General features: G+C 38.9%; 1 protein-coding gene across 1 annotated transcript in view; it reads left to right on the top strand.

Annotated features, from left to right (window-relative positions):
- QRICH1 (glutamine rich 1) overlaps positions 1–26,977 on the top strand; it is a 78,328-nt gene that overhangs the window by 26,223 nt on the left and 25,128 nt on the right. Inside the window, exons 2-3 of the mRNA XM_036738345.1 lie at positions 5,349–5,678; positions 20,855–21,883. Of these exons, the coding sequence (XP_036594240.1) occupies positions 5,370–5,678; positions 20,855–21,883 (1,338 nt within the window). The 5' untranslated portion in view covers positions 5,349–5,369. The remainder of the gene's footprint in view (positions 1–5,348; positions 5,679–20,854; positions 21,884–26,977) is intronic.

Raw genomic sequence — 26,977 nt, 5'->3', positions numbered from 1 at the left:
GAAATCTAGCATGTATCATCGGTAATATGTTCATGTGATAACTTATTTACTGTATAATACTATACAGTTACATGACCCAAAATTTCAATGCAGGAAAAAAACCCACAAATTTATCATAAATTATTAAAGGTGTATCATTTTTTAAAAAAATCTTATTTTTTGAAATGATGCAAATTTCAGAAAAATCACTAATCCGTTAAAGAAAGTAGATTTACAAAGGGGTGCTTTTTTTTTTAATGGGGGCAGTAGGCCAAATAAGTTTGGAAATTTGTAGTTTAGAGAAAGTGCTCTATCCAGGCAAATTTGGAAAGAGAAAATTTTCATCTGGGGGAATTTGAGGAGGAGGAGGAGGAAGAGGAGGAGGAGGAAGCACCTGAGGTAAGCCTTGAAGAAAGAACAGTAGATGAAGGTATTCCTGGCATGGAAGGATGACCTATAAGTTCAAAGAGGGGAGAGATGGCAGGATGAAGTTTCTGGCCATTTAAGAAAATAATACATTTTCTGTCTGTCTCACATTCATACTAATTGTTAGTGAATGGTTGTGTAATGCAAATGAAATTATATAAATAGCCATGTTGATGGTGTTATTTAAGTTGGATGAACAAAATTAGGTAAAGTAAGATTTTGAACTTAAGTGAAAAGCTTCTTTTTAAAAGATTGGGGATGTAAAAGTGACTACAGTGCTTCTTCCTTGTTTTTGACTCATGAGTGAGACATGTTTCCATTGTATTTAAAGGGACAGTGGACTAAGTGAATGTAAATGAGATGACCATGAGTATTCTAAGGATTGGTGCATAAACACAAGTGTACTTAGGAATTGTAAGAAGAGTTTTCTTTTTCTTTTTTTTTTTTTAAATATTTAGTTTTAGTTATCAACATTCACTTTTGTAAGATTTTGAGCTTTAATTTTTCTCCCCCCCCCAAGATGGCGTGCAATCTCATATAGGCTATACATGTACAATCATGTTAAACATATTTCCACATTAGTCATGTTGTAAAGAAGAATTAGAACCATAGGGAAAAATCATGAGAAAGGAAAAAAAAGAAAATAGTATGCTTCAGTCTGCATTCAGACTCCATAGTTAGAGTCACTAAAATTTTTGTACAATATTTGAGCTGTATATAGAAAAATTGCCTTGGAAGGGAGACTTTTCATGAGTTCTAGATATCAGTTAAGTATCATCTTCTCATAAGTGAAAGTAAAAATGTCAAAGATAAGTGATGATTGTAAAGTGGCAGAGTACCAGGACTCAGATGATTCTAACTCTTTACTCTTCTTTTAGAATGAACCTCCCAGAAGAGAAATGGGAGTAACTTGGGCCCGATATATAGATAATATTGGGTTTTAATTATGTAATGGACTAAATGTGCTTAATAAATCAGGTTTTACGGAAAGGAAAACTGTAGTAGAAGCTGTTTTTAAAGGCAAGGGGGCAAAGTTTTTCATGTAAGAATTCTGCAAGAACATAGGTGTCAGTAACATGTTCATTTGTGAAGTGGATATGCACCTTGGTCACATATTGCACAGCACCAATTGAACATGTTAGATCTGTAATAGGAAAGACTTGTTCTAGATTGTTGCAATAATCTTACTAGGAAGCGTGCAATAACCTTCAGTTTTTAAGTCGTAACAATCCGGCTAGCAGCTGCTGTGGGGGTGAAAAACCAACACAAACCCAACAACTATGACACTGCAAGCATAGGTTCTTTTGATCTTCTTTACTAAGGAAAGCAACGTTAAGGGGTTAACAATCTTACTTTAATCCAACATACAAATATCATTCACTTAGTTCAGGGGAAGAAGCCAGCACCCTAAATTTCAGAGCAAATACAAAGAAATTACAAACATCAACAGACTTTGTCTGATTCAAATCTTAATGCATAGTTACCAGAGTTTAACACATCCGGGTTTACAAGCTGGAGGACTCTTAACTACAGCTGCCCAGTCTCCACATCAGCAGTCCGCCAAGAGTGAGAGCCCTTTGTAAATAGCTCTGTACTTTCTTTTTATACACTCTTTAGCCCTCATCAAACCTTCATCTGAGGGACCAGAACTCAGGCTCCTACTATGCTCTCTGGTCTTAGCAACTCCCCTTAGGACCCTGAGGGCTTCATGCCCACACAGGCTTAGCACCTAGTAGGTAGGGGTTTGGGCCTGGGGTTTAGCACCTAGAAAGACTCAAATCAAAGACACTTAATTTAGCATTCTAAAACAGTAAAAAAAAGTCCCACCTTAATTGATATTACATAAGTTCAAGACCAGCTAGGTCTATTACAGTCAACTTGGGAGTTAGAACAAATTATGGATGGTAGAATGGTTAACGTGGTGTTAAGTATTTTGAGAAAAGTAAACTGTGAAAGCACCTGATAATAGGAGTCATTACATTTTTACTACCACTGCTCTGTTAGACTGTGAGCTCTCCGAGGGCAAGGACTGTCTTTTGCCTTTCTTTGTATCCTCATTAATTAGCTCAGTGCCTGCCATGTAGTAGGCATTCAATAAATGTTGACTACTGACTAGAGCCAACCTTAGTCTTTATATATAGTTTCACAGTTTTGTTTTTTCTTTCCATTTATATTGTTGTCATTGTGATTATGTTCTTGCTTCTATTTATTTCATTTGCTGTTAGTTCATAGAAGTCTTCCCTTCTTTATTCTTTGTTTTTTACCTCACAGTAATATTCTGATACATTTCTATGTTATGATTTGTTTAACCATTGCCTAGTCAGTGGATATTGATTTTGTTTCCAGAAGGTATCCAGCTGTCAAACTGTCTCTTAGACGATTTCTAAGGGCTTTTCTGGCTTTAATTATTTATGAATCTATAGTAGACCTCCTAGCAGTTATTTTAAATACAGGGAGTTAATGGCGTGCATGCGCGCGCACGTGTGTGTGTGTGTGTGTGTGTGTGTGTGTGTGTGCGCGCGTGTGTGTCTCTGTCTGTGTCTGTGTGAAATGAGGTGGTTGGATAAAAATGCCTTCCAATTATTCATCTTCTGTAAGGGTTGGATGACCTCCAAAGTCCCTTCCAGCTCTTATCCAGTGACCGTATGTTCCTATGATTTAAGCAGAGGTGTCAGAGATAGCAAGAGGGCTCATTTAGAGTCACACAAATAGCTAATAGCACCCAGTTTGTGTTCATCAACTTCATGAGATTTTTATCTCTAGTTTGTAGCCTGGGAAATCTGTACTTAGGGTAAGATAAGGACTTAATTCTTTGTCTCATAGAAATAAAGTCATGTTTTATTGAAAGCTATAGTGTGTAAGCTGCTGTATTGGAGAGCTCTTGAACAAAGGTTTGCATTTTGTAACCTTTTTATTAGTATTTTTTAAAAAACAATTCTTTGGGTATTTCTGGCTAGCTTGGGCATGCCAGTGGAGATATTGCTGTTTAAAATAAACATCTTTGTGCTGGTCTTGCATCCTGCAGGGTTGATGCTAACCATTTAGAAATGTCTTATTTCTTCAAAGAATTCTATTGGTAATGAGTTACAACTATAGCCAGAGGCAAGTGGTTAGATTTTTCTCCCACTACCACTGTTTTCTTGTCACACTCAAGATCAAGTGAAAATCATTTTTGGTAGAAAATTTTTAGATTAGATTATTGCCCTCTCGCTCCCTACCTTGTCTTTTCTAGTTTTGATTCACCAGTTAGCAGTATCTGGATATACAAAAGCAAGAGGATGGAGTAGCAGAAACAGAGCGTCTAGATCGATGGTCTCCATAATTTTTTGAGCACACATCCAATCAGCAAAAAAATTTGAACATATAACACCAATGCTAAATATTACTGAGCTAATTATGTATATTGTAATACTTACCTCAAAATCGAAATTAATAATAAAGGATGAAATGATAATTGATCCTAGAATCAATAGGAAGCCGTTTGAGTAAGGTGGTCACATGATCACAACTTTTTTAGTAAAACTCTGGAGGATGGATTAAGAGGAGGGGAGAGAGAAGAATTAAGATATCATTACAGCAGTCTTTTCTAGGCAAAAGGTAGTAAAGGACTTAACTAGAGTAATGGGCATATGGGTAGAGAAAAGGAGACAATGGAAAACAAAAACAAGATTTGGTAACTGGTTTGGGGTATGTGGGGTAGAGAGACAAAGATGATGCCAAGTTTGTGAACCTGAGTGACTAAAAGGATGGTGGTACCTTCAATAATAATGGAAAATTTTGGAAAGGGGTGGGTTTGGAGGAAATGACATTCTTTTTAAATATGAATTTTTATATGCCTTATTTTTATATATCACTCACTTTCCACTGTCTCTCCCCCAACTCATTCCCAGAGAACCATTCTTTTTAGTAAGGAATAACAAAAGGGAAAGGAAAAAGTTCAATGAAACTAGCCAACATGTCAAACAAGTCTTATATTGTAGCCAGTATTCCACATCTTTAGGCCCCTACCTCTCCAAAGAAGGTTGGGGGTGAGAGACTATAGAACTGAGAGAGAAGGAGCAGCCTGGGAATAGGGGAAGTTTCTTCTCCTATCTTGTTTTTTGGGGGTGGAGCTTAATCATAATTTCAAAGAGTTTAACAATTAACCAAACTGACTTAGATAGAATTTAATTGAAAACAATACCTTTGCAACTGAAAATAACTGAAGCTCCCAAGCTAGCCCATAATCACTATTAAATAAAATTAAAATTTTAGCACAACAAATATACTTTAATGATCCACAGAATACTTGGCTTTATAAAGCTTTTTTTGATGGTACTGGAGGTGAATATGACCCCAGTTTATTGTCTTATCAAGTGAGATGCAATATTCATCTAATACATTTGTATAGTGAATGTGCTTGTCACTTTCACTAGGGCCTAGATGAAGTGTGGATTTTTTATTTTGTTTTGCTTTCTAGTCTTCTTTTACTGTGGCTTCTGGTCTCCTTTTTCCTGTTTCCTTCCATTCCCCTTCAAAACAAAGTTATGATTAGAGTGTAGTTTTGCTTGTAACAAATGAGTTCTGGTATACCTTGGGTCTGCTCACTTCAAGCTATACTTAGACTGATTAACAACAATACTTTACATTTATTTTTTAAATTTACTTTCAATTAATTTATTTTTATTCATTTTCCAACATTGTGAGGAAAACTAGCTAAACAGAAGCAAATACAATTTGGTTTCAGCTTATAGAAGTATTGTGGTTTAAGAAAAATGTGTTTATAACTATATAAACTTGTATGAAAAAAATCTTTGCCCTAGATTCCAGATATGTCCATCTGCCTTACAAAAAGTCTTTTCCATTGTAAAGATTGCTAATGGTTTTGTTCTTATCAGGAACTTAAAAAAAAAAGGAAAGAAAAAGAAATGAATCCTGCCTTCTCTTTTATTCTTTATCTTTAGGGATCCTAAAGATTTTGCAATATGAATAATTCTTTGGAAAACACCATTTCCTTTGAAGAATACATCCGAGTAAAAGCACGATCAATCCCACAACACAGGATGAAGGAGTTCCTGGACTCCTTAGCATCCAAGGGTCCTGAAGCACTTCAGGAGTTCCAGCAGACAGCTACTACTACTATGGTGTACCAACAGGGTGGAAACTGCATTTACACAGATAGCACCGAAGTGGCTGGATCTTTACTTGAACTTGCCTGTCCTGTAACCACCAGTGTTCAGCAGCAGACCCAGCAAGAACAACAGATCCAAGTCCAGCAGCCACAGCAGGTTCAGGTAAAGAAGAAATATTAGAATATTGCTAGTGATAGATTACTATCCTATGTTATGTAAAATTTACTTTGGTTATCTGTTACAATTTGGTCATCTACTTATGATTTTGACCTTGTGACTTATGGAACATTAACACTATGCTTAGAATTTCATGTATTATGCGACCATTGCATAGAATTATTAGTGTTTAGTACCATGGTCCCTGCCATTATGTGTTTTGAGAAGCACAGCTACACTGGCTATTAACTGAAAGAATCCCATAAATCACACATGCCATCTCAGAGCTAGAAGGAACCTCAGTGACATTATCTAGTTCAACTCATTATGCCTTACTAGGAATCCATTATACAATATTCCTGACATGTGTTCCCAGGTTATGTGTGATAGAGAAGCCTGTATTCTTCCCCTCCCCTCCCCATCCTCTTTCCACCTCACCGCCTCTTCCCCCACCAGCCAGGGTGGGATCACCAACACTTGTCTTTGCAGGGTTGGTACTCCCGACTTATGAGACTGCCTTTGGTAGGGATTACATTGAAATCATGTTGGTACAGCTTCATTGAAAATGCAGATAGGACTTAGTATATTGATTTTTCATGACTATGACTACAATTGGGCGACTAAGTAGTGCTGGATAGAACTCCAGGCCTGGAGTCAGGAAGATGAGTCTTCTTGAGTTCAAATCGCTATGTGACCCTGGGCAAGTCACTTAACCCTGTTTGCTTAGTTTCTTCATCTCTAAAATGAGTTGGAGAAGGAAGTGTAAAACCACTCCAGTATCTTTGCCAAGAAAACCCTACAAGGGGTCACAAAGAGTTGGATACAACTGGACAACAGCAACAATTGGGCCCTCCTAGGCATATGTCAAATAGTAATAGGTTGTGTCTTCCCAGCCCTTTTCTTTCATCCTTGTTCTCAGCCTGTTCCATCTTAACTAGTGTTGATATAGATAGCCAGGATGTTCCCAGAAAGCTTTTAGGCACAGTACCCCTTCCCCCCATTCCCATTCTTATTTCTAATGATTGAGAATTCTCTTCAAAGGCAACTCATTCCACGTTTCTGTAGCTTGAATTATTAAGAAGAAACTGGATATCCTGAAGTGTCTGGTATAATAGAATATTCTAATAAAGAATGAAGTCTTGAGCTTCAGGTTATATATGAAACATGTGTAGTTTGCTTTAGTATGTTTACCTCTTAACCTTTCAAACTGTGCAATATATTTGGAGATCTTGTGACTCAACACTAAAATTTAGAGTTTAAATATAGAAATTGTACTAATTTAGAAAGACTGGTTGATTTTTTCAGGTTTTAACTGTGTAGTTCCAAAAATTCTGTCTTTCCCATATTCTCAGTTCTTTTTACATTTGCTCATTTGAGGCGTCCTTGTATGAGCTCTGTGGTCACCTCTTAGAAAAATGTGAAGTGGCCATAGCATTATATTGAAAAAATAGAAATACACTTTTGCTGAGAAATGGAAAATATTTTCCTCTTTCCTTCTCATATGAAACCCACTCTCCTAGCTAAATATGGAACTTTCTTGCTTTCCCTAGTTACTGCCCCTTTCTGTTCTACCTCAAGTGTCTGGTGCTGCTTTTCCTCTCTTTCACTCCTAACCTAGGGGAGGAGAAATACAAAGCAGGGTAATAATAGAGTAATGAAGGTGAGAAGGCAGATATTTCTAGTTACTCCATAGCAAGGAAGGCAGTGCAATAGTTGATGCCTCTCTGGGGATGATTCTCTTTATTTCTCCTTACAATGAAGCTCAATAAATTTTATTTGGATATAGGTGTTAGCTTTCGAAGAAGGAAAAAAAAAAACCAGAAGCAGTAAAGCTTGGAAGCTTTAGCACATTATCTGTTCTGCCCTTAGATCAAGATCCAACTTAGGGTCATTGAGATACTTTAAAACGTTTTGAACAGCGTTTCTTGGAAGGGTCAAAAAGGAGGGAGCTGAATAAATCTAACTACTTCCTGGGTTACTTATGGCATAATTAGAAACCCTAATGGCCAATCACTCTACTATTGTGTTGTATGGAACCCAAGGCGTAGTATGAGTGAAGCTGTGATGAGTGAGGGGTCCTCAAGTGGATCTCTTATGCTATAAATATTTTGTTTTCAATTGATCATTATAGTAAAACTTATGTGTATGAGGAAAAATAAATTGCATTTTTGTAAGTTTTTGAATAAGGTCGTACTGATGAAAATAGAAGTCATGATGAAATTGCTAGATATCATTATGACCTTCACTTGGGATTTGTTGAACCTTGCCTTAGAGAGTTAGAAAGTAGATAGAGGACTCATGTATGCCAGTCCATGTAGCATCTGCCTGTGCTTCTTTGAGAATGTCTTCTAAGTGATTCTGAGAGCTGGGATTTGGATTTGATTTTTTATTTGAGGTTGTTATTCAAGATTGCCTGTAGGGTTTTGTTGTCTGTTCCTACTTTGTCCTTATGTGTGCTGATTTGAAAAAAGGAATAAACACTTTTTTTGTAAGTCTATCGGGAGTCTTATTTAAATCCAAAAATTTGGATCCTGGAAGGCAAAGAAGAAATGTCTCATTATATGGAAAGCAATAAGCCCAGTAACTTAGCCTCTTTAATAATGTTAGCTCATATAGCACCTTAGTACAAACTTTTTTATACCCATTTTACAGATGAGAAGACTAAGCCCAAAGCCATTGAAATGACTGACCCACGGTCATACAGTTAGTGTTAGAGCCAGAATTTGTTTAATGTTTAATGATTTTAAGTCTCTGGATTATACCATTATACCATTTTTCTGTTCATTGCATTCAAATGGCAGGTGGAAGTTGCTGCTTTTGTTGTACTGGTCAAGGTGGATCTAGACTGGCCTAGAATGACTATAGAAGAATCATCAGTTTGAGGACCCATGGTTAAGGGATTGTTTCTGGGCCTTATGAAGGGCTTTGGAAAGGCAAAGATCCTATTTTAGTCTGCATTTTCCTCTGATCACCCAGATTTATTGAACAGTGATTAGCAAAAGCAAAGCTATCGCTAGAGAGGACTCCCCTCCCCCCCTGCCCGGTTTTGGAATTATATTAAGTGCTTAGTTTGCTGCATTCAATACCCAGTTTAAAATCATGGAATATATACAATGAAGGCACAGCCTGCTAGTTATAGTGAATATATATTGCAGTGCCATTTGTCTGTCCCTCTGTTCCCCAGCAGATCTGTCCTGCTTTGTGACTGGCTTCATGGATAAATATTGGGCTGACTTTGTTCACATGGTACTCCTACCATTGTTGTACTCTTCAATACTTTGGCTCCTTTCTGTCTCAGTTTCTCAGTTTCCTGTTCAAAATTTTCTTTCCATTGATTTTAACCTTCCTTGAAAGAAGCACTTAGATAAATTATTTGGGAGGAACATGACCATATTATTTGAAATAATCTTTTTTTTCCCATTCCCCTGAACATGAATACTTAATTAGTTTAGTAGGTGATGTTTACTGGGTTGTGATTAGTTATATAGACATTTTATTCTATTTCTAAAACTATCAAAAACCAGTTAAAATTCTTGTACATGTAAGATGAGCCTATAATATAACTTTTTAAAAACAAATGCTTCGGCCAGACTTTATACATCCAAGTGATTTTTGAGCCATTTCAGAGTAGCTATTTTGGAATCTTTGCACTTATCCAGTGATGCTGTTATTGCTCAAGGGGCTTTGAAAATTTCCACTTCTAGAATTAAGTTCAGAGCCTACACTACCTTCTTTGAAAATCATTTAGGGTGTAACTGTCATTTGAAAATCATTTTGGTTTTTGGAAACAACTAGAAGTAACTCAGAGCTGAGTCTTAAGTGGGTAGTTATCCTGAGAAATATAGTTCTTAGTAAAAAATGAGGTACAACTAATACTAGGTAGCACAAATATTATCCTTATTTTATAGGTCTGAAAAATGAATTGCAGAGAAGGGAAATAACTTGCTCATAGTTACAAGGCTTGAAGGCAAAATTAAATCAATGACTTTCAATTCATCCAAGTTTAATCTTCTTTCTTCTATTACAATTGCTTTTCCTAGGCTTCTGTTGGAAAATCCGGGAACCTAACCACATCATATAACATTATTTCAACAAGAAAACCTTTGTAATTTCCACATAACTGGCTTAAAATGAACTTTGAAACACGTCCCATTTACAAGTTGGGTTCCCTATATATGGTAATTATAGGTTTTGAAAGAGGTACCAGGCTAGTGATTCATAATTACTACTATGAATTAAGTGTTTTAGATTCTTTATTTCTCCTCCCCACTCTTCCGTAATCCATAAGAGAACAATTCCCTAGGTCGATTCTTTGCAATTTCTATGTTTAGCCCCTATCTTGGTATTTGTACAGTGTCATTTCCCTGATAGGGATTTTGTTTGTTGATGGTAGCAGTTTGATTAGCACATTTTTGAATGGCTGGTATCCTATGATTTCTTTATTTTTATGAGCCATTTGTAAATAGTGCCTTGAACTCAATTTCTGTGCTAAGAAGTGAATTCCTGGTGTTCTCTAGTGACCTCTTCTGGCTAAGGGAGCAGCTTTCATCTCCTTTCTCATGAGAGCCAGAGCCTTTGGATGAGTTCCAGCTCCAACAGAGAATCTTGTCTGATTCCTTTGCCTGTACAAATAAGAAAATAACCCAGAGGAAATATTGCTGCGCAAGGAGTGGTTTCAGGATCTTGAGAAAACAAGTCCATGTCTACACAAAAGTCTCCTTTATTTAAGGTTTGGGTGTTCATACTTAAAGTGGCAGAAAATATTCAGGAGTCATTATTTTGTAGATGTTTTTACCCAGTCTCCATTATTCTTTGCCAACTTGGATCCTAATAGGAATTCCTCACCTTATACTTTGTGGCATTCCTTAAAATTGATTTCCCTGAGTGGGTGATCTTAGTTTTTGCTTCATGAAGTAAAGGTAGTGAGCATGTGTCAGCAAAAGAAAAAAGACTTCCTTTGAAGAATGGTGGGTATGAACTGTTTGAGGGACCTAACATTAAGAGAGTAAATGGTACGAAGTGTAGGTTGTGTTGCACTTAGTCTTTCTGTCAGAGGTTTTTGTTTTGGAGTGAGAATTTTATGTTTTAGCAGAAATCTGTTTCCTGATTTTCCTATGAAGAAACTAGCTACTATAAGCCAGAAAAAGACTGGGACAAAAGGGAATGTAACATAATCTTATCCTTGATAAGCACATCCTTGAAATCAATCCTAGTTCACATTCATAGAGTATTTTAAGATTTACAAAGTGAGGTGAATAGCAGAAATAATAGTATCCCGATTTTACAGTAAGAAAGTGTGCCATGGAGAAGTTAGAGGACTTGTTCAGGGTGGTGCAGATCTAAATACTACACCAAAGGATTATTTTGTGGACAGAAAGGAAGAAATTTTTGCAACAAAACAGCAAAACAAGGGCAGGGTAAAAGTTTCCTAGGGAGCAGGATGTAGAGTTGAAAGAGTTTATCTAATCTAGTCCCTAATTTTACAGAGAGGGAGACTGAGGACATTCAGAGAGGGAAGGAGACTTGCCCAACCAAAAGGCAGCAGTCTTGAGTCATACGCATATCTTCTGACTCTTAAATTTCATATTCCTTCTGCCACCTTGGCTGCCTTTTACAAAGGGATGAGTTCATAGATATGGCACTCAAGATCCTGAGCTGTTTCACTGCTACATTCCTTACTGCTAGGCCTAGAACAGAAAAAGCTGATTTTTTTTAACTCTTCTGGGAGTGAGAACTTCATTCCATCTTCCTAGACTCTTTCCTCTACTTTTAGAGGGAGTTGAGAATATCGGCATATCCTGCCTAACATGAGTAATTGGTTTCTTGAAAACATGATTTTTCTTTTAAGCCAAATATGTTAGAGGGGGCAGTTAGTTTCATAGGCTGAATGATTTTATGAGGGTGATTTTTCTTTACAATTTTTGTTGTTCTTGTTTAGTTTTCTGTTGTGTCCAACTCTTCGTGACACCTTTTGGGGGTACTCTTGGCAAAAATAATGATGTGGTTTGTCGTTTCCTTCTCCAGCTTATTTTACAGATGACAAAATTGAGGTAAACAGGGTGCTTTGTCCAGGATGGCACAGCTACTAAGTATCTGAGATTGGATTTGAACTCAGGTCTTCCTGAGTTCCTTCCCACCTACCTGCTCTTAGTTACAATGGTATTAAGGTGAATTTAGGCTTTATATCAGAAATAACTTCCAAACAATCACAACATAATTTCACCTAAGTGGAATGGATTATCCTAGGAGTTAATAGGTTTCTTCTTACTGAGGTGTTTAAGAAGAGACTAGATGAACATTGTAGTGGAGAGTCCTTTTCAAGTAAGAAGAGAGCTTGGTGGATGTTGAGGTAGCTTTGAACTCTGTACAATTCTATGATTCTTACAGTGTGATGCTGTCTAGGCCTGTACTAGTGCAAGTCCTATCAAATAATTGCAATAGGTGCTTTGTCAGAAAAGTCAACAGTACATAGCATCTTGTGGGTACTTTCATCTTTAGCACTTTGTTAAAACATACAATAATACTAGCTGTCCAAAGACTTAAATTCTAATACTGACACTAACTTTTTAAAAAATATTGCCTAAATTCCCCTTCCTGGAGAACTATCTCATATAACAGCATAGTTTAAAAAAAAGAAGAGAAAATCAGCAAAACTAATCCATATGTCAAAGAAGTCTGAAAATATATACAATATCCCTACCCATGGATCTTTCCCCCTTTTCGAATGAGTAAGTGAAGGTGTCTTTTCATTTTGTCTCTTCTTTGGGCCATGGTTTTTCTTTGTAATTTTATAACATTCACTTACAAATAACAATAATAACATTTTTATTGGTATCTTTTATTTTTAAATTGCCTGAATTTCTCCCATTACCACCCCCCTCAGCCATACAGTACAGAAAGTATTTTTGAAAGAAAAAAAAAAGAAAAATAGGCCATTCTTTATAATGAAGAATTAAAACATAAAAGAAAAAGAGGAAGAAGGGGCGGGGAAAGTCAGCAAAAGTGACAAATATATAGAAGAAAAATCTGACATTATATTCAGTATTCTACACCCATAGATATCGCCTTTCCCCCTCCACACACACACACACACACACACACACACACTCTCTCTCTCTCTCTCTCTCTCTCTCTCTCTCTCACACACACACACACACACTTCTTCAGAGGAGTCAGGAGAAATGTCATCACATCTTTTTTTCCTAAATGGTATTTTATTTTCTCCCCCAGATGTATGTCAAGAAAATTTTTACATTCCTTTTTACAAGATTTTGAGTTCCAAATTTTTCTCCCTCCCTGTCCTTTTCTGAAAGTGGTAGGCAGTTTGATATTGTTTATACATATGCTGTCATGGAAAAATGTTTCTGTATTAGTCACAGTTGTGAAAGAAGAAACATCAAAAGGACAAAAAAACATGAGAAAGAATAAAGTTAGTGAAAAAATATGCTTTAATCTGCATTCAGAGTCCATCATTTCTTTAACTGGATATGGATAGCATTTTCCTGCATGAGTGCTTTGTACTTGTCTTAGGTCATTGTGTTGCTGAGAAAAGCTGAGGCATTTATAGTTGATCATCACACAATGTTGTTGATACTATGTACAATTTTTTCCTGGTTCTGCTTATTTCACTTTGCATCAGTTTGTACAGGTCTTTCCAGGTTTTTCTGAAATCTGCTCGTTCATCATTTCTTGTTGCACAATAGTATTCCATTACATTCATGTACCACAACTTGTCCAGCTGGGCTTTCTGCTTTCGTTCTAATCTTGGTGTCATATCTTCTTTGTAACTTTGTATAGTTCTTCACGACTTTGCAGCAGTCACTTTAAAACATTTTTTTTACTGATTTTTTTATTTTTATATCACTAGAATTTCTCCCAGTGTCTTTTTCTCTTTGCTCCCTCAGAGAGCCATCCTATATAATAAAAGGTTAGTTTTTTCGAAGAGTTATATTTTAAAGATAAAGAAGATTTTAAAAATCCACAAAACTGATTAAGACATTGAGAATCTTAAAATATATTCAAAGCTCAACACTTGTGAACATCCTGCCTCCTGCCTCTGCAAAGGAGTGGGATAGAGGGTATCTTCTCATGTTTTTCCTCCTCTCATTAGATTGTGAGTTCCTGGAGGGTGGGGATTGTTTTTTGCCTCTTTTTGCATACCCAGCATTTAACATAGTGCCTGGCACACAGTAGGCACTTAATAAGTGCCTCTTGACATAAATTGAGTTGGGGCCATGCTGATTCTTTGTGATTTTGCAATTTTCACTTTCTGTTGTTTTGTAGTTCTTTTAATTTTCATTGTTATAATTATTACGCATGTTGTTTTCTTGGTCCTCCTTACTTTGCATCAGTTCTCTATGCTTCTCTGTATTCTTATTTTTTACAGCAGAGTAATATTCCATTACATTCATGTAATATTCATTTAATCTTTGTTCAGCGATTTCCCAGTAGGCATGTACTTTGTTTCCAGTTCTTTGCTAACACACAAAAAAATGCTATGTATGGGGACTTTTTAAAATTCAAGTTGTTTTAAAAAAAAAATAATGTGCATTCTACCTTGTGCTGGCTCTTCCCTCAGCAAAATACGGAAAGAAACAAAACTTTTGTAATAAATATGTATAGTCAAAAAAAAGCATTCTGCCCTTGACCATGTCCCAAAAATATATATACACACTGAGTCCATCATCTCTCATGGGAGGTGAGTAGCATATTTCAGGAGATCTCCAGAATCATAGTTGGTCATTGTGTTGATCAGAGTTCTTAAGTCTTTCAAAGCTGTTTGTCTTCAGAGTGTTGTTGTTATATAAATTGTTCTCCTGATTCTGGTCACTTTGCATGAGTTCATACAAGTTTTCCCAGGCTTTTTCTGAAGCTATCCATATAAGGAGTCTGTGTCAGAAAATGTACATTTTAGACACTTTATTTGCATAATTCCAGACTGTTTTGCAAAATGGTTGTACTGATTCACAGTTCTACCAACAATATACTAGTATATCTATCCCACAATCCATATAATATTGACCATTCTCATCTTTTGTTATCTTGCCAATTATCTTGGTGGGAAATGAAACCTCAGGGTTGTTGTGGTCTACATTTTTCTTATTATGAGTGATTTGGAGCATTTTTTTTATATAGTTGTTAATAGTTTGTAATTCTTTGAATTCTATTAGTATCCTTTGACCATTTATCTATTGGAATGGGTTTTGAACTTTTGCTATTGGCAAATTATCTAGAATTTTGTGTTTTTGTGTATTTACACAAAAAAAAACCTCATTTGATAAATTTGATATAAATTTTTTTTAATTAAGGGATATAAGAGGAAGCATCTTTATTCAGTGATTTTTATTGCTTTCCCTGGCACTTATTAAGTGATGTTAATAAGCATAAAATATCTATTAGAATTGAGCGACAATCTTTTAAAAATATTCTGTTAATCTACATAGCAGAAAATACTCTAATTTCTATTCCCTTGGCTAGACACTTTAGGGATATGAATCATTATATTGCATGTGAATTTGCTTATCTCTGTAGTGAGGTTCAGAATTTTCCTAATTGAGAATTTATCTTAGTAATTTTTCTGATCATTTTTTACTTTGTCAACATGAAGCTTGCATCCATTTTACTATTGGCTCTGAATCTCTCTTTTTTATTACATTTTTTACAAATTTATTTTTATTTTCAACATTCATTTCCACAAGATTTTGAGTTACAAATTTTCTCCCCATCTCTACCCTCCTCCCCAACCCAAAGTGTCATGTATTCTGATTGCCCCTTTCCACAGTCTGTCCTCTCTTCTGTTATCCCCTTTCCCCTTTCTTTCTTGTAGGGCCAGATAAATTTCTATACCCCATTGCCTGTATATCTTATTTTCCAGTTGCATGTTAAAACCAAATATTTTTCACATTTGTTTTTAGAACTCTTGAGTTTCAAATTCTCTCCTTTCACCCACCCTCCTTGAGAAGGCAAGCAATTCAATATAGGTTATACATGTATTGTTATGCAAAACACTTCCAATAATAGTCATGTTGTGAAAGACTAACTATGTTTCCCTCCATCCTATCCTGTCCCTCTTTATCCAAATTTCTCCTTTGACCCTGTCCCGTTTCCAAAGTGTTTGCTTTTGACTACCTCCTTCCCAGTCTGCCCTCCCTTTTATCATCTCCCTCCTGTAGTGTAAGATAGCCAATTGAGTGTGTATGTTATTCCCTCCTTAAACCAAATCTAAAGAGAGCAAGGTTCATTTGTTCCCTTTCACCTACCCCTTTTTCCCTTCCATTACAGGAGCTTTTTCTTGCTACTTTTATGTGAGATAATTTACCCCATTCTATCTCTCCCTTTCTCCTTCTCCTCTTATTCCTCTCTCATCCCTTAATATTGTATATTTTTTATATATCATCCTTTCACATTCAGCTCTCCCTGTGTCCACTGTGTCTGTCTGTCTCTCTCTCACCATATATATATATATATATCACCATGTATGTATGTATATACACACACACACACACACACACACACACACACACACACACTCTCTCTCTCTCTCTCTCTCTCTTCAGTTACTCTAATACTGAGAAAGGTCTCATGAGTTACAAATATCATCTCTCCATGTAGGAATGTTAACAAAACAGTTCAACTTTGGTAAGTCCCTTATGATTTTTCTTTCCTTTTTACCTTTTCATGCTTTGCTTGATTCTTGTATTTGAACGTTAGATTTTCTATTCAGCTCTGGTTTTTTCATCAAGATTGCTTGAAAGTCCTCTATTTCATTGAAAATCCATATTTTGAACTGAAGTATTATACTCAGTTTTGCTGGATAGGTGATTGTTGGTTTTAATCCTAGCTCCTTTGACCTCTGGAATATCGTATTCCAAGCCCTTCAGTCCCTTAATATAGAAGCTGCTAGATCTTGTGTTATCCTGATTGTGTTTTCACAATACTCAAATTGTTTCTTTCTGGCTGCTTGCAATATTTTCTCCTTGACCTGGGAATTCTGGAATTTGGGGACAATATTCCTAGGAATTTTCTTTTGGGAATCTTTTTCAAGAGGCAATCAGTACATTCTTTCAATTTCCATTTTACCCTCTGGCTCTAGAATGTCAGGACAGTTTTCCTTGATAATTTCTTGAAAGATTATATCTAGGCTCTTTTTCTGATCATGGCTTTCAGGTAGTGCAATAGTTTTTAAATTATCTCTCCTGGATCTGTTTTCCAGGTCAGTGGTTTTTCCAATGAGATATTTCACATTGTCTTCCATTTTTTCATTCTTTTGATTCTGTTTTATGATTTTGGGGGTGGGGGGCAGGGCAGTTGGGGTTAAGTGATTTGCCCAAGGTCACACAGATAGTACATGTGTCAAGTGTCTGAGGCTGGATTTGAACTCAGGTCCTCCTGACTGCAGGGCTGGTGCTCTACTCACTGCGCCGCCTAGCTGTCCCCTGTTTTATAATTTCTTGATTTCTCATAAAGTCATTAGCTTCCACTTGCTCCATTCTAATTTTTAAGGTAGTATTTTCTTCAGTGGTCTTTTGGACCTCCTTTTCCATTTGGCTAATTCTGCCTTTAGGGCATTCTTCTTCTCATTGGCTTTTCTGGGGCTCTTTTGACATTTGGGTTAGTCTATTTTTTAAGGTGTTATTTTCTTCAGTATTTTTTGGGGTCTTGTTTAGCAAGTCTCTGACGCGCTTTTCGTGATTTTCTTATATCACTCTCATTTCTCTTCCTAATTTTTCCTCTACTTCTCTTACTTGCTTTTCCAAATCCTTTTTGAGCTCTTCCATGGCCTGATACCAATACATATTTTTCTTGGAGGCTTTTGATGTAGGATCTTTGACTTTATTGACTGCTTCTGGCTGTATGTTTTGATCTTCTTTGTCATCAAAGAAAGATTCTATGGTCTGAGGCCTTTTATGCTGCCTGCTCATTTTCCCAGCCAACTACTTGACTTTTGAGCTCTTTGTCAGGGTATGGCTGCTTTCAGAGTGGAGAGTGCCATGTCCCAAGCTTCAGGGGTTCTGCGCTTCTGTTTTCAGAGCTTCTTCTATGATGAGGTGGTATGATACTCTTCTCCTGGCCTGTGCTCTGTTTTTGAGTAACTTCCAGGAGGACTCCCTCTCCATGTCACCACAAGCTCTGCCACACCACCACTCTTCCTCCCTCAAGAACCTCCAACCAGTACTGCGACCCAGATCCAAGCAGGGTAAAGCAAGAGAACACTGCCTCAGTGCCAGCAAAGAGATCCCTGCACTATTGCTGTAATCAGCAGCTTTATTCTCCCCGCCGTTTGTGGGTTTGGAGCTGCGGAAGCAGTCACTGGTGCTGCAGTGGCAGATACCTCTGCCGCCGCAGCTGGCTCAGGGCTGGGACTGGCTGTGCACTTCTGTCACCCAGGTCAACCAGTTTTCCCATTGACCGGCTCAGTTGTCTTTGGCTTTTGTGGGTTGAGAAGTCTGGAAACTGCCACAGCTGCCAGTGATTCAGTGCCCTGAGGCCTTGTCTGGCCTGGCCTAGCCCATGCTGGGCTGTACTCCACTCCCAGGATGGTGAGATAGACCCTTCCCAGTGACCATCCAGGTCATCTTGGGCTGGAGACTTGTTTCACTGTCATTTCATGGGGTCTGTAGCTCTAGAATTTGTTTAGTCATTTTTTACACGGATATAGGGGAGAACTGAAGCAAGTCCCTGTTTCCACGATGCTATCTTGGCTCCACCCCATTCCCCGAAGGGGCCCCCCCCCATGTCTCTTGATAAATCACTCCTTAGAATGAGTCAGCGAAACTATGAAGCCTGTGAGCTAGGATTTTAAAAAAAACATCCGTGGCTGGTAAGGGAAGAATGTAAGAAATTAATTAATTTTTGTTATGAACTCTAATAATTTCTGCTGATTGTTGCCTTTCACAGTCTCTGCATGCTTTTATTTCCCTGGTATAAAAAATGAAGCAATATACTTTACTTTTAGATTGTCTCCAAATACAATTCGTAGTTATCAATATCGAGTGTTCAGCCGGGGAGCTCATTACAACAGCTGGTGCCACTCCTGCTGTGGCACAGAGCTCTGAGAGAGGATGCTTACCTCTATGCTTATATATCCTGTTCAGGCCCAGACCTCACTCAGGCTGGGTGTGGAAAAGTTCCCAACCCCCAGTATCACATCAGATACAAATCAATCAATGACTCCCAATTGTCTCAGTGCTGAGAAATACCAAAACATCCCACTTTATCTGCCCCATTCAAACAAAGGCCAGGATCATTAAAGGTCAACAGCAAGAAGTCCCACCTTAATTACTGTTACATTGTCCACGTCTTTCCAGGATCTATGGACTAAGGATATCTAAATTAAATGGCTATGGATCCTGGAACAAAATAGAAACATTATACCTTGCAATCACATTCAGGGAAATACAACACAACATATCATTCACAACAAAGCAAAACGTATCATTCAGTTCCATTCCCAAATATTTGTTTACAATTCAAATGTCCACCCCTAGGTCCCAGCAAGTTAATCTCTTTAAGCAGTATAGACTGTCTAAGCAAAGCTCTTCTTGAGTGTCCTCCCCACACAGCAGTTGCAGGCTTCCTGCTGCTACCCTCAGGTACCGGCATGCTTTAATTAGCAAAGTCCCAACAAAGAATCCAAATTGAGTTCTCTTGGGGATGTTTCCTTCTCCCCACACTGCTCTAGCACCTGGGGGGCAGCTGGGCAACAAAGCCAACAGGATGGGGTCGCTGGGGGTCCATGGCACTTCCCCCACCCCACCATAGAGAAATCTACCTCTCCATCCTGGGTCCCAAACAGTCTCAGAGGAAGGCAGGAAAAAGACACACTCAGTGCCTTGCTGCAAAGTTTCCAACTTGCCCCAGGGCTGAACTCTAAGGGCCTGGGTTCACAGTCATCCAGCTCTGGCAGGCTGTGCCTGGCTTCTGCTGGATTCCCGATGCAGGCAGTTCCCCACCTTTGCGTTCACCTCACCAAAGTGGGCTGGAAAGCAGCTCACCACATGGAGGCAGAATTCTACTCAGTCTGGGTCAAATATGTTGGCAGCCACTGTCTGCTTCCTCCTTCTCCTCACCAACTGCAACTGCCAAATCTTCATGAACACCATTCTCCGCTTTTTCTCTGAAGTCTGTCGGAAGGCATTTCTCTGCTCCTGTTCCAAAACTCCACATACAATATGATCTCAAAACATTCCCCTTTCAGTGCCGGAGCCAGGCTTATCAGCTCAAGCCCTTACTCTGGCCATCCAACCCTCTCCCATGCTTCAGCCTGTTCTCCCACAGCCTCTACTCTGGCCTCTCACCTCTGGAGTGCTAGTGGGGTAGGGAGAGGGAAGGAGAGGTTATCTCCCAGAGCCCCTGCTCTGGGCTCCTGGCAAACCACTCCCATCACTGCCACTTGCCTGTTCTCTTTCAGGCCTCTGGGGCTTCACAGAACCATAGCCACCACAAGTACAAAGAGCAGTCCAAAAACTGGGAAACATTCAGCCACCCCAGTACCCCAAAATGCCATACTTTCCTTTTAAAATGCAGATCCTGTTCATAATGCCATTTGTTTCAACAGCAGTCTGGCTAGCAGCCGCTGTGAGGGTGTAAAACCAACAACAACTAGCTCACAGAACGCTGCAAGCTCAGGTCCTTTTAATCAAATACAATTCGTAGTTATCAACATCTGAGCGATCATCTGGGGAGTTCATTACAACGGCTGGCCCATAGTCGCACACCACCCCTGCCGTGGCTCAGACCTCAGAGAATGAATGCTAACCTCTGTGCTTATATATCCTGTTCAGGGCCCTGAGGGCCCTGACCTCACTCAGGCTGGGTGTGGAAAAGTTCCGCACCCCCAATATTACATCAGATACAAATCAATCAGTGACTCCCAGTTGTCTCAGTGCTGAGAAATACCAAAACATCCCACTTTATCTGCCCCATTCAAACAAAGGCCAGGATCATTAAAGGTCAATAGCAAAAAGTCCCACCTTAATTACTATTACACCAAGAGAGGGCAGGACACTGGTAGTAAGTGGTAAAACTTAGATGTTTGTATCCTGTCTATTATTTTACAAACTTCTTTAGGACAGGGACTGTTTTATATCTTTGTATTTCTTGGCACCCATCACAGTGCCATATACACAGTAGCAATAAATACTGAATTGAATTAACTGACTGTTGAATTATCATTACTCCAGGTTCAGGTCCAAGTGCAGCAGTCTCCTCAGCAAGTCTCAGCCCAGCAGCTTTCTCCTCAGCTCACTGTCCATCAAGCCTCAGAGCAGCCCATCCAGGTCCAGGTGCAGATCCAAGGGCAGGCTCAGCAGCAGGCATCACAGGCAATACAAAGTCAGACTCTGCAGAGCCCGAGTCCCTCTCAGCTTCAGGCTGCCCAGATCCAAGTGCAGCATGTGCAGACTGCCCAGCAAATCCAGGCCACAGAGATCCAGGAAGAACACATACAGCACCAGCAGATCCAAGCCCAGTTAGTGGCGGGCCAAGCTATTGCTGGTAGCCAACAGATCCAGATCCAGACAGTTGGTGCACTTTCTCCACCACCTTCCCAACAAGGTTCCCCTCGGGAAGGAGAGCGGCGGATCAGCACTGCTAGTGTCCTTCAGCCTGTGAAGAAACGTAAAGTAGATATGCCTATAACTGTGTCGTATGCTATTTCTGGGCAACCAGTTGCTACTGTGCTGGCCATTCCACAGGGCCAGCAACAAAGTTATGTGTCCTTGAGGCCAGATTTGTTGACGGTGGACAGTGCTCACCTGTATAGTGCCACTGGGACCATTACCAGCCCAACTGGAGAAACTTGGACCATCCCTGTTTACTCAGCTCAACCACGGGGTGACCTTCAGCAGCAGAACATTACCCACATTGCGATCCCTCAGGAGGCCTACAATGCTGTCCATGTCAGTGGCTCACCAACAGCTCTGACAACTGTAAAACTGGAGGATGATAAAGATAAGATGGTGGGCACCACATCAGTGGTGAAAAACTCCCACGAGGAAGTTGTCCAGACCCTTGCAAACTCTCTCTTTCCAGCACAGTTCATGAATGGCAACATCCACATTCCAGTGGCAGTGCAGGCTGTGGCAGGAGCCTATCAGAATGCAGCGCAGACTGTTCACATTTGGGACCCTCAGCAACAGCAGCAGACAACACCAGAGCAGACACAGCAGCAGCAGCAGCAGCAGCAACAGCAGCTGCAAGTCACCTGTTCAGTAAGTCCCACTTACCAGATTTATACTGTGCCTAGGGTAACACAGTAGTGTCCATTATTCTCTTTGAAGCCATATAGTAATGAGTTTTTGAGAATAGGGATTGTTTCACTCTTTATGTTAGTATTTTATTATCTCACAGTGAAAATTCAGCTGGAAATTAAAATTTGAAAGGACCTTAGAAGTCAAATCTTAGATATGAGGAAATAAACTCAGAAAGTAAGAAAATTCTCTTTGTATTATCTTTGCCTAGCATGCAAATAGTCTGCCTCTAGGGTGTCTTTGAAGTAATTAGAACTCTTAAGGAAGAAGACCCTTAGGGTTTGGGTAGTGGGGATGGGTAATTAGGTAGTATGCATTTTTTTTAAGGCCTTACTACTTGCTAATTGCTGGGGATACAAATATAAGTAAAAAGAAGCTCTCTGCCTCAAGGAGTTTTAGTTTTGTTGGGGGATGACATCACCTAAAAGGAGTCTGAAAAGGAGTAGTAAGAGGGGTACAAGGAGGTTAACTCTCTGAGCCTTGGTGGTAAAATCCAGAATGTTGGAAGGATTACCAGGAGAGGAATGAAGCTTGGCTGGAGGGGACCTTTCTCTGAAGTGGAGGCCCCAAAAGGAATTTTCCAGTGGGAGAAGGGTGCTGCCATAAGTAAGGGATATTGCAAGTTAAGAAGGCCCTAGACACTGATGTGACCTGTGGGTACTGATTTGAAAACCTTTTCTTGGTGATATTGTCTCACAGTGGAGCCCTAAATGGACCATAGGATTCTTAGAGGTCTGCTATTATATGTTGTCCCAAGAGTTTTAGTGCAGGTTTTAGTTTTAACAGGGACACATTGTATATGAAGCAGACAACCCAGAGAATAAGGTGACAGGCCCTTGGTTATATGAGGCAGTAAATATAGAGCCAAGGTCTCAGTCTTAAGCAAGATGCGAAAGAGAGGAAGTCATAAAGGTAGGAAAGGATGAAGGGAAGCAGGGAGAACCCAGGAGTTAAACATGTAGAAGACAGGTACTGAAACTGAGGTGCAAAAGGCTTGAGCAGCCTCAATTTCTCATTTGAGAAGTTAGATCCTCATTTACATAGCTTATATCCTTGGTCATGCTGCATATACCAAGGTGAGACTCCTGAGTTGATTCCAACTTGTTTCAGCATTCAAAAGCAGTGATGCAACAGAAAAACCCAATTTCTCCATTTGTTTGGCAAAATTGTGAGGTTATTTTTCTCTTTATATTCTCTCTAGACAGTTTTTTGACATTGACATGTAGAAGGTGTTTAAATATTGCTGAGTAGGAGCTACTGATTTGCTGGCATGTCTTTGGTTTGAGACTTTCAATACATGTATTGTACCTGTGATCTTTTAGCAGAAAACACTGTCCAAAAACCACAATTATATTTGTATTACTTATTAATTTGTGTAGGCCTACATAGAATTACAGTCATCTATCAGGGTAATAATAAAATTTTACTTTTAGAATTTAGAACACAAGAGAATTCCCACCCACCTCTGACCCTTCTCACCATTGGCTGGGAGGTGGGCTTATAATCTAAGCTTGAAGGCTAGACAAAGAACCGGGAAACTGAGGCACAGAGACTCCAATTCCCATTCCCTTAGTTAATGATTACAACTGAGGTGACATCTATAAATCTGAAGAGGAGAATAGGATAAGGGTAGGGGGAGACCCTCTCCATTCTCTTACAGTACTTTTACAGTAAAGGAAAGCAGGTCACAGTGACCCTATTCTTACTGAGCAAATCTTTAAACCAGAACCAGAAGAAAGAACAAAAAGTTTCAGGGTAAACTTTCCCAGAGGCAGAGCCATCAGACTCTCATGGCCTCAGAATTTTTTTCACTTCCCTATTTCCCTATTTCTTGATTTTTAAACATTTCTTAATATGTGTGTGTGTGTATGTGTATGTGTGTGTGTGTGTGTGTATTTTTTATACATATCTTCTCTGTGAAGTCTTCACATTTTATTTACCTTACATGGTAGTGTATAGGAAAGTCTGGATTCAAGAAGATGACTTGGTAGGGATTTTTGCAATATTCCAGAAGATAGAGGTAAGAACCTCAAATAGAATGTGAAGACAGAATGGAAAGGACTTGGTTGGTAATTAGATTTGGGCATTAAAAGAAAGGAAACCTCCAAATGTTAGACCTAGGAAACAAAGGGAATAGTGTGCTATTGACAGAAGTGGGGGGAAACTCAGTTTTAGCACAAAAATATTTTCAGTTTTAGACAGAAGTATAGTCAGGTGGAAGGCCAAGATATCAAAGTATAGGTGTCAGTAGTATAGAAGCAAAAGCTTTGGTGAAAGTGACTGTTGAGGAAAAAATAGTAGAGGGTAGAGACTGAGCCTTGTGAGTAATTTAGAGTTAAGAGAAGGAAGAAAAGCAGGAGAAACCACAGTATGAGTGATAGCTAAAGGAGCAAAGAAAAGGTAATCATCAGCAGTGGCAAATACAGAAGAACAATCAGATAGGAATGAGGAAGTAAAAATGTTATCTTTGAGTTTTAACGAGGTTCATAATTGTTCAGAAGACTCGGGGTTGTATATATAAGATTCGTTAGGTGAGAATCTTAGGAGTATTTGGAGGTAGAAGGGAAGCCACCTGTATAGAGAGAAATTGAAGATCCTAGAAAGCAAGCCTGGAGATACTTTAAATCCTATTTAGTATGGCATAGGGATAGAACCTTCTGTATATCTAACCAGTGCTAGGTGGAGGAAAGGAGGGGTTTTGTTGATTGTTAGTCAACTAGAATAATTTGAAGGTGATGCTTTCTTCATGCCTGATTCCTAGAGTAAGCCAAGAAGCATACCTTCCAGAAATAAAATTGAAATAAGGTGTTCTTTGAAGCTGAATACTGACATCCTTCTCAGAGCCAGCGAAAAACTGCTTGCCCAACCACTTTTAATTAATTTGGATTTTTGTTTTCCTATTTTTTCTAAGTATCATCTAAAAGTTTGGCACATCCTCATGTATTTGTTCTTGAAAGCAGCATTCTTTCTCCCCTCTGTTTCTCTTTTTCTATAGTGTTTTTTTTTCCTCTCCAACCTCCTATTTTTTTTTGGATTAACCAAAGTTCCTTTAGTGTTCTTTCTTTGGGGTCTGAAGTAGTTCTATATGGGAACCTGGATTTCTCACCTAAGGAACCGAAGAAGTAGGCTAATCTTGAGGTTTTCGCTAAAAAAAAAAAAAATCATGCATAAATACTAGTCATGTTTTGGGAAGAGAGTTGCTATGGAATTTTATTCAGCACTGTTGCTTGTTTGAGACCATTTATCCAAGGTTGAAACTTATATTGAATATCTATAAATCACTTCATATAATGTTTTTGTTCATTATAGAGTCCACAGAACACAAAGTACATAGTTATTAAATGTTTGCTATCAAAACCTTTTGGAGAATCAGACTCCCTTTTTAGAACTGTAATATTTGCTTCCTATTGAATGACTTTCAGATTCAAATGGAAGCTTGAAACTTTGTGAATAACTGAAAACTAGAGGGAATTGTTTGAAACTGACTGACAGTATACAAACAATTCTCACTTTATGTAAATTCACATTATAGAAATTCAGCTTTACATAAAGAATTCTGAAGGAAATCAGCATTCCAGAAAACACCTATGTTATCTTTACCATATGGTACTTTGTTGTCTCTTTCTTCATTCCTGCCCCTCAGCTCAGTGCCCCACAGCCTTCCATCCCTTCACCAAAAAAAACCCAAGCCCCAACTCCACAAGTGAAAGCAGAGCGTAATGGCAGAAAAAGCACCACTACCTGATCGGGGGCTTGGCTTGAGACCTCTGGCTGGGAGAGGAGACCTTTGTCACCACTCATCCCACCCACCCAGCCCCCTTGGGTCTCTTGCATCCATGTGCCTGTCTGTCCCTGGCCTCTGTGTGTTGCTTATCCTCCTGTCTGTGTCCAGCTCCCATTTGTCTGCCCCTTGAATATTCCTCTTCTCTCCTCCTCTTGCTTCTTTTTCCCTGGTCTGCATGTGTCCTTGAGCCATGTGCCAGTATCATCCCTTTACAACCTGAAGTACTCCCCCACCCCAGGGGCAAATTCCAATTATTTATTGCTTTATGTAGACATCTACATAAAACTTTAGACATCTACATAAAACTTACATTAAAAACTTACACTTACATAAAACACACACTCACATAAAACAAGAACTACCTGTATTAACTTAAAGAATGCTAAGTTATAGATCACGTAGGTTCATAGAACAAGGGAGGAACTTTAAAGATCATCTAGTCCAACCTACTCATTTTTTGGATGAGGAAGTGAGACTCAGAGAGATTGTCACATGCCCAAGGTTATACAGGTTGTAAATAGCAGAGTCAGGGTTAGGTGGATGATCAGATGGGATGTGAAGAGCAGTCTGGGGTCTGGGGTTGGCTAACGGATCAAGTTCATTTATACTGGATGACTCACAAGCCGGGGCAACCTGGTTTCTGGACTTCATGCTTTTCATTTATTGTGATTTCCAAGGTGAGTCGTATGTAACTACTTTTTACCCTGGGATAAATGTTTAGCCATCCATTATGATCCTTCTGGTCTCCTTTCCAGACAGCCATCTTTCCTGCCATTTGTGGGAGGCAGCAGCCATTCTAGCCTCTTTTACTGCCTACTTATGAATGACTTGCTGTCATTGCAGAGGGAAGAGGCAGGAAAAGAGGACCTGCTATTTCAGACCTCTCTTGTAGTCCTTCCCCCTTGATTGGATTTGTGATCAAGAAGGATGGAGGAGTGAGGTTGCTGTTTTATTAAGTGCTTATTGTGTGCCAGGTGTTGTATTAAGTGTTTATGATACACAGAGAAAGAAAAATCATCTCAGTCCTCAAGGAGCTTGCTTTCTAATTGGAGAGACAGTGTGCACATAATTATACACTGAGTAGACACAAGGTAACCTCAAAGGTAGGTGGAGGGACCAGGAAAGAAACCTACTCCCTGTACAAGGTGGCATTTGTGCAGAATCTTGAAAGAATCCTGGAATTCTAAGAGGCAGAAGTGGGAGGCATGAGAGACAGCCAGTGCAAGTATAGGAGATGGATCTTCTTATGAAGAACAGCATATAGACAACCA

This window comes from Trichosurus vulpecula, chromosome 9 (genome assembly GCF_011100635.1).
Source record: "Trichosurus vulpecula isolate mTriVul1 chromosome 9, mTriVul1.pri, whole genome shotgun sequence".
NCBI lineage: Eukaryota > Metazoa > Chordata > Mammalia > Diprotodontia > Phalangeridae > Trichosurus > Trichosurus vulpecula.
Note: the sequence above shows the minus strand (reverse complement) of the source record. Positions and strands in the feature narration are given on the sequence as shown.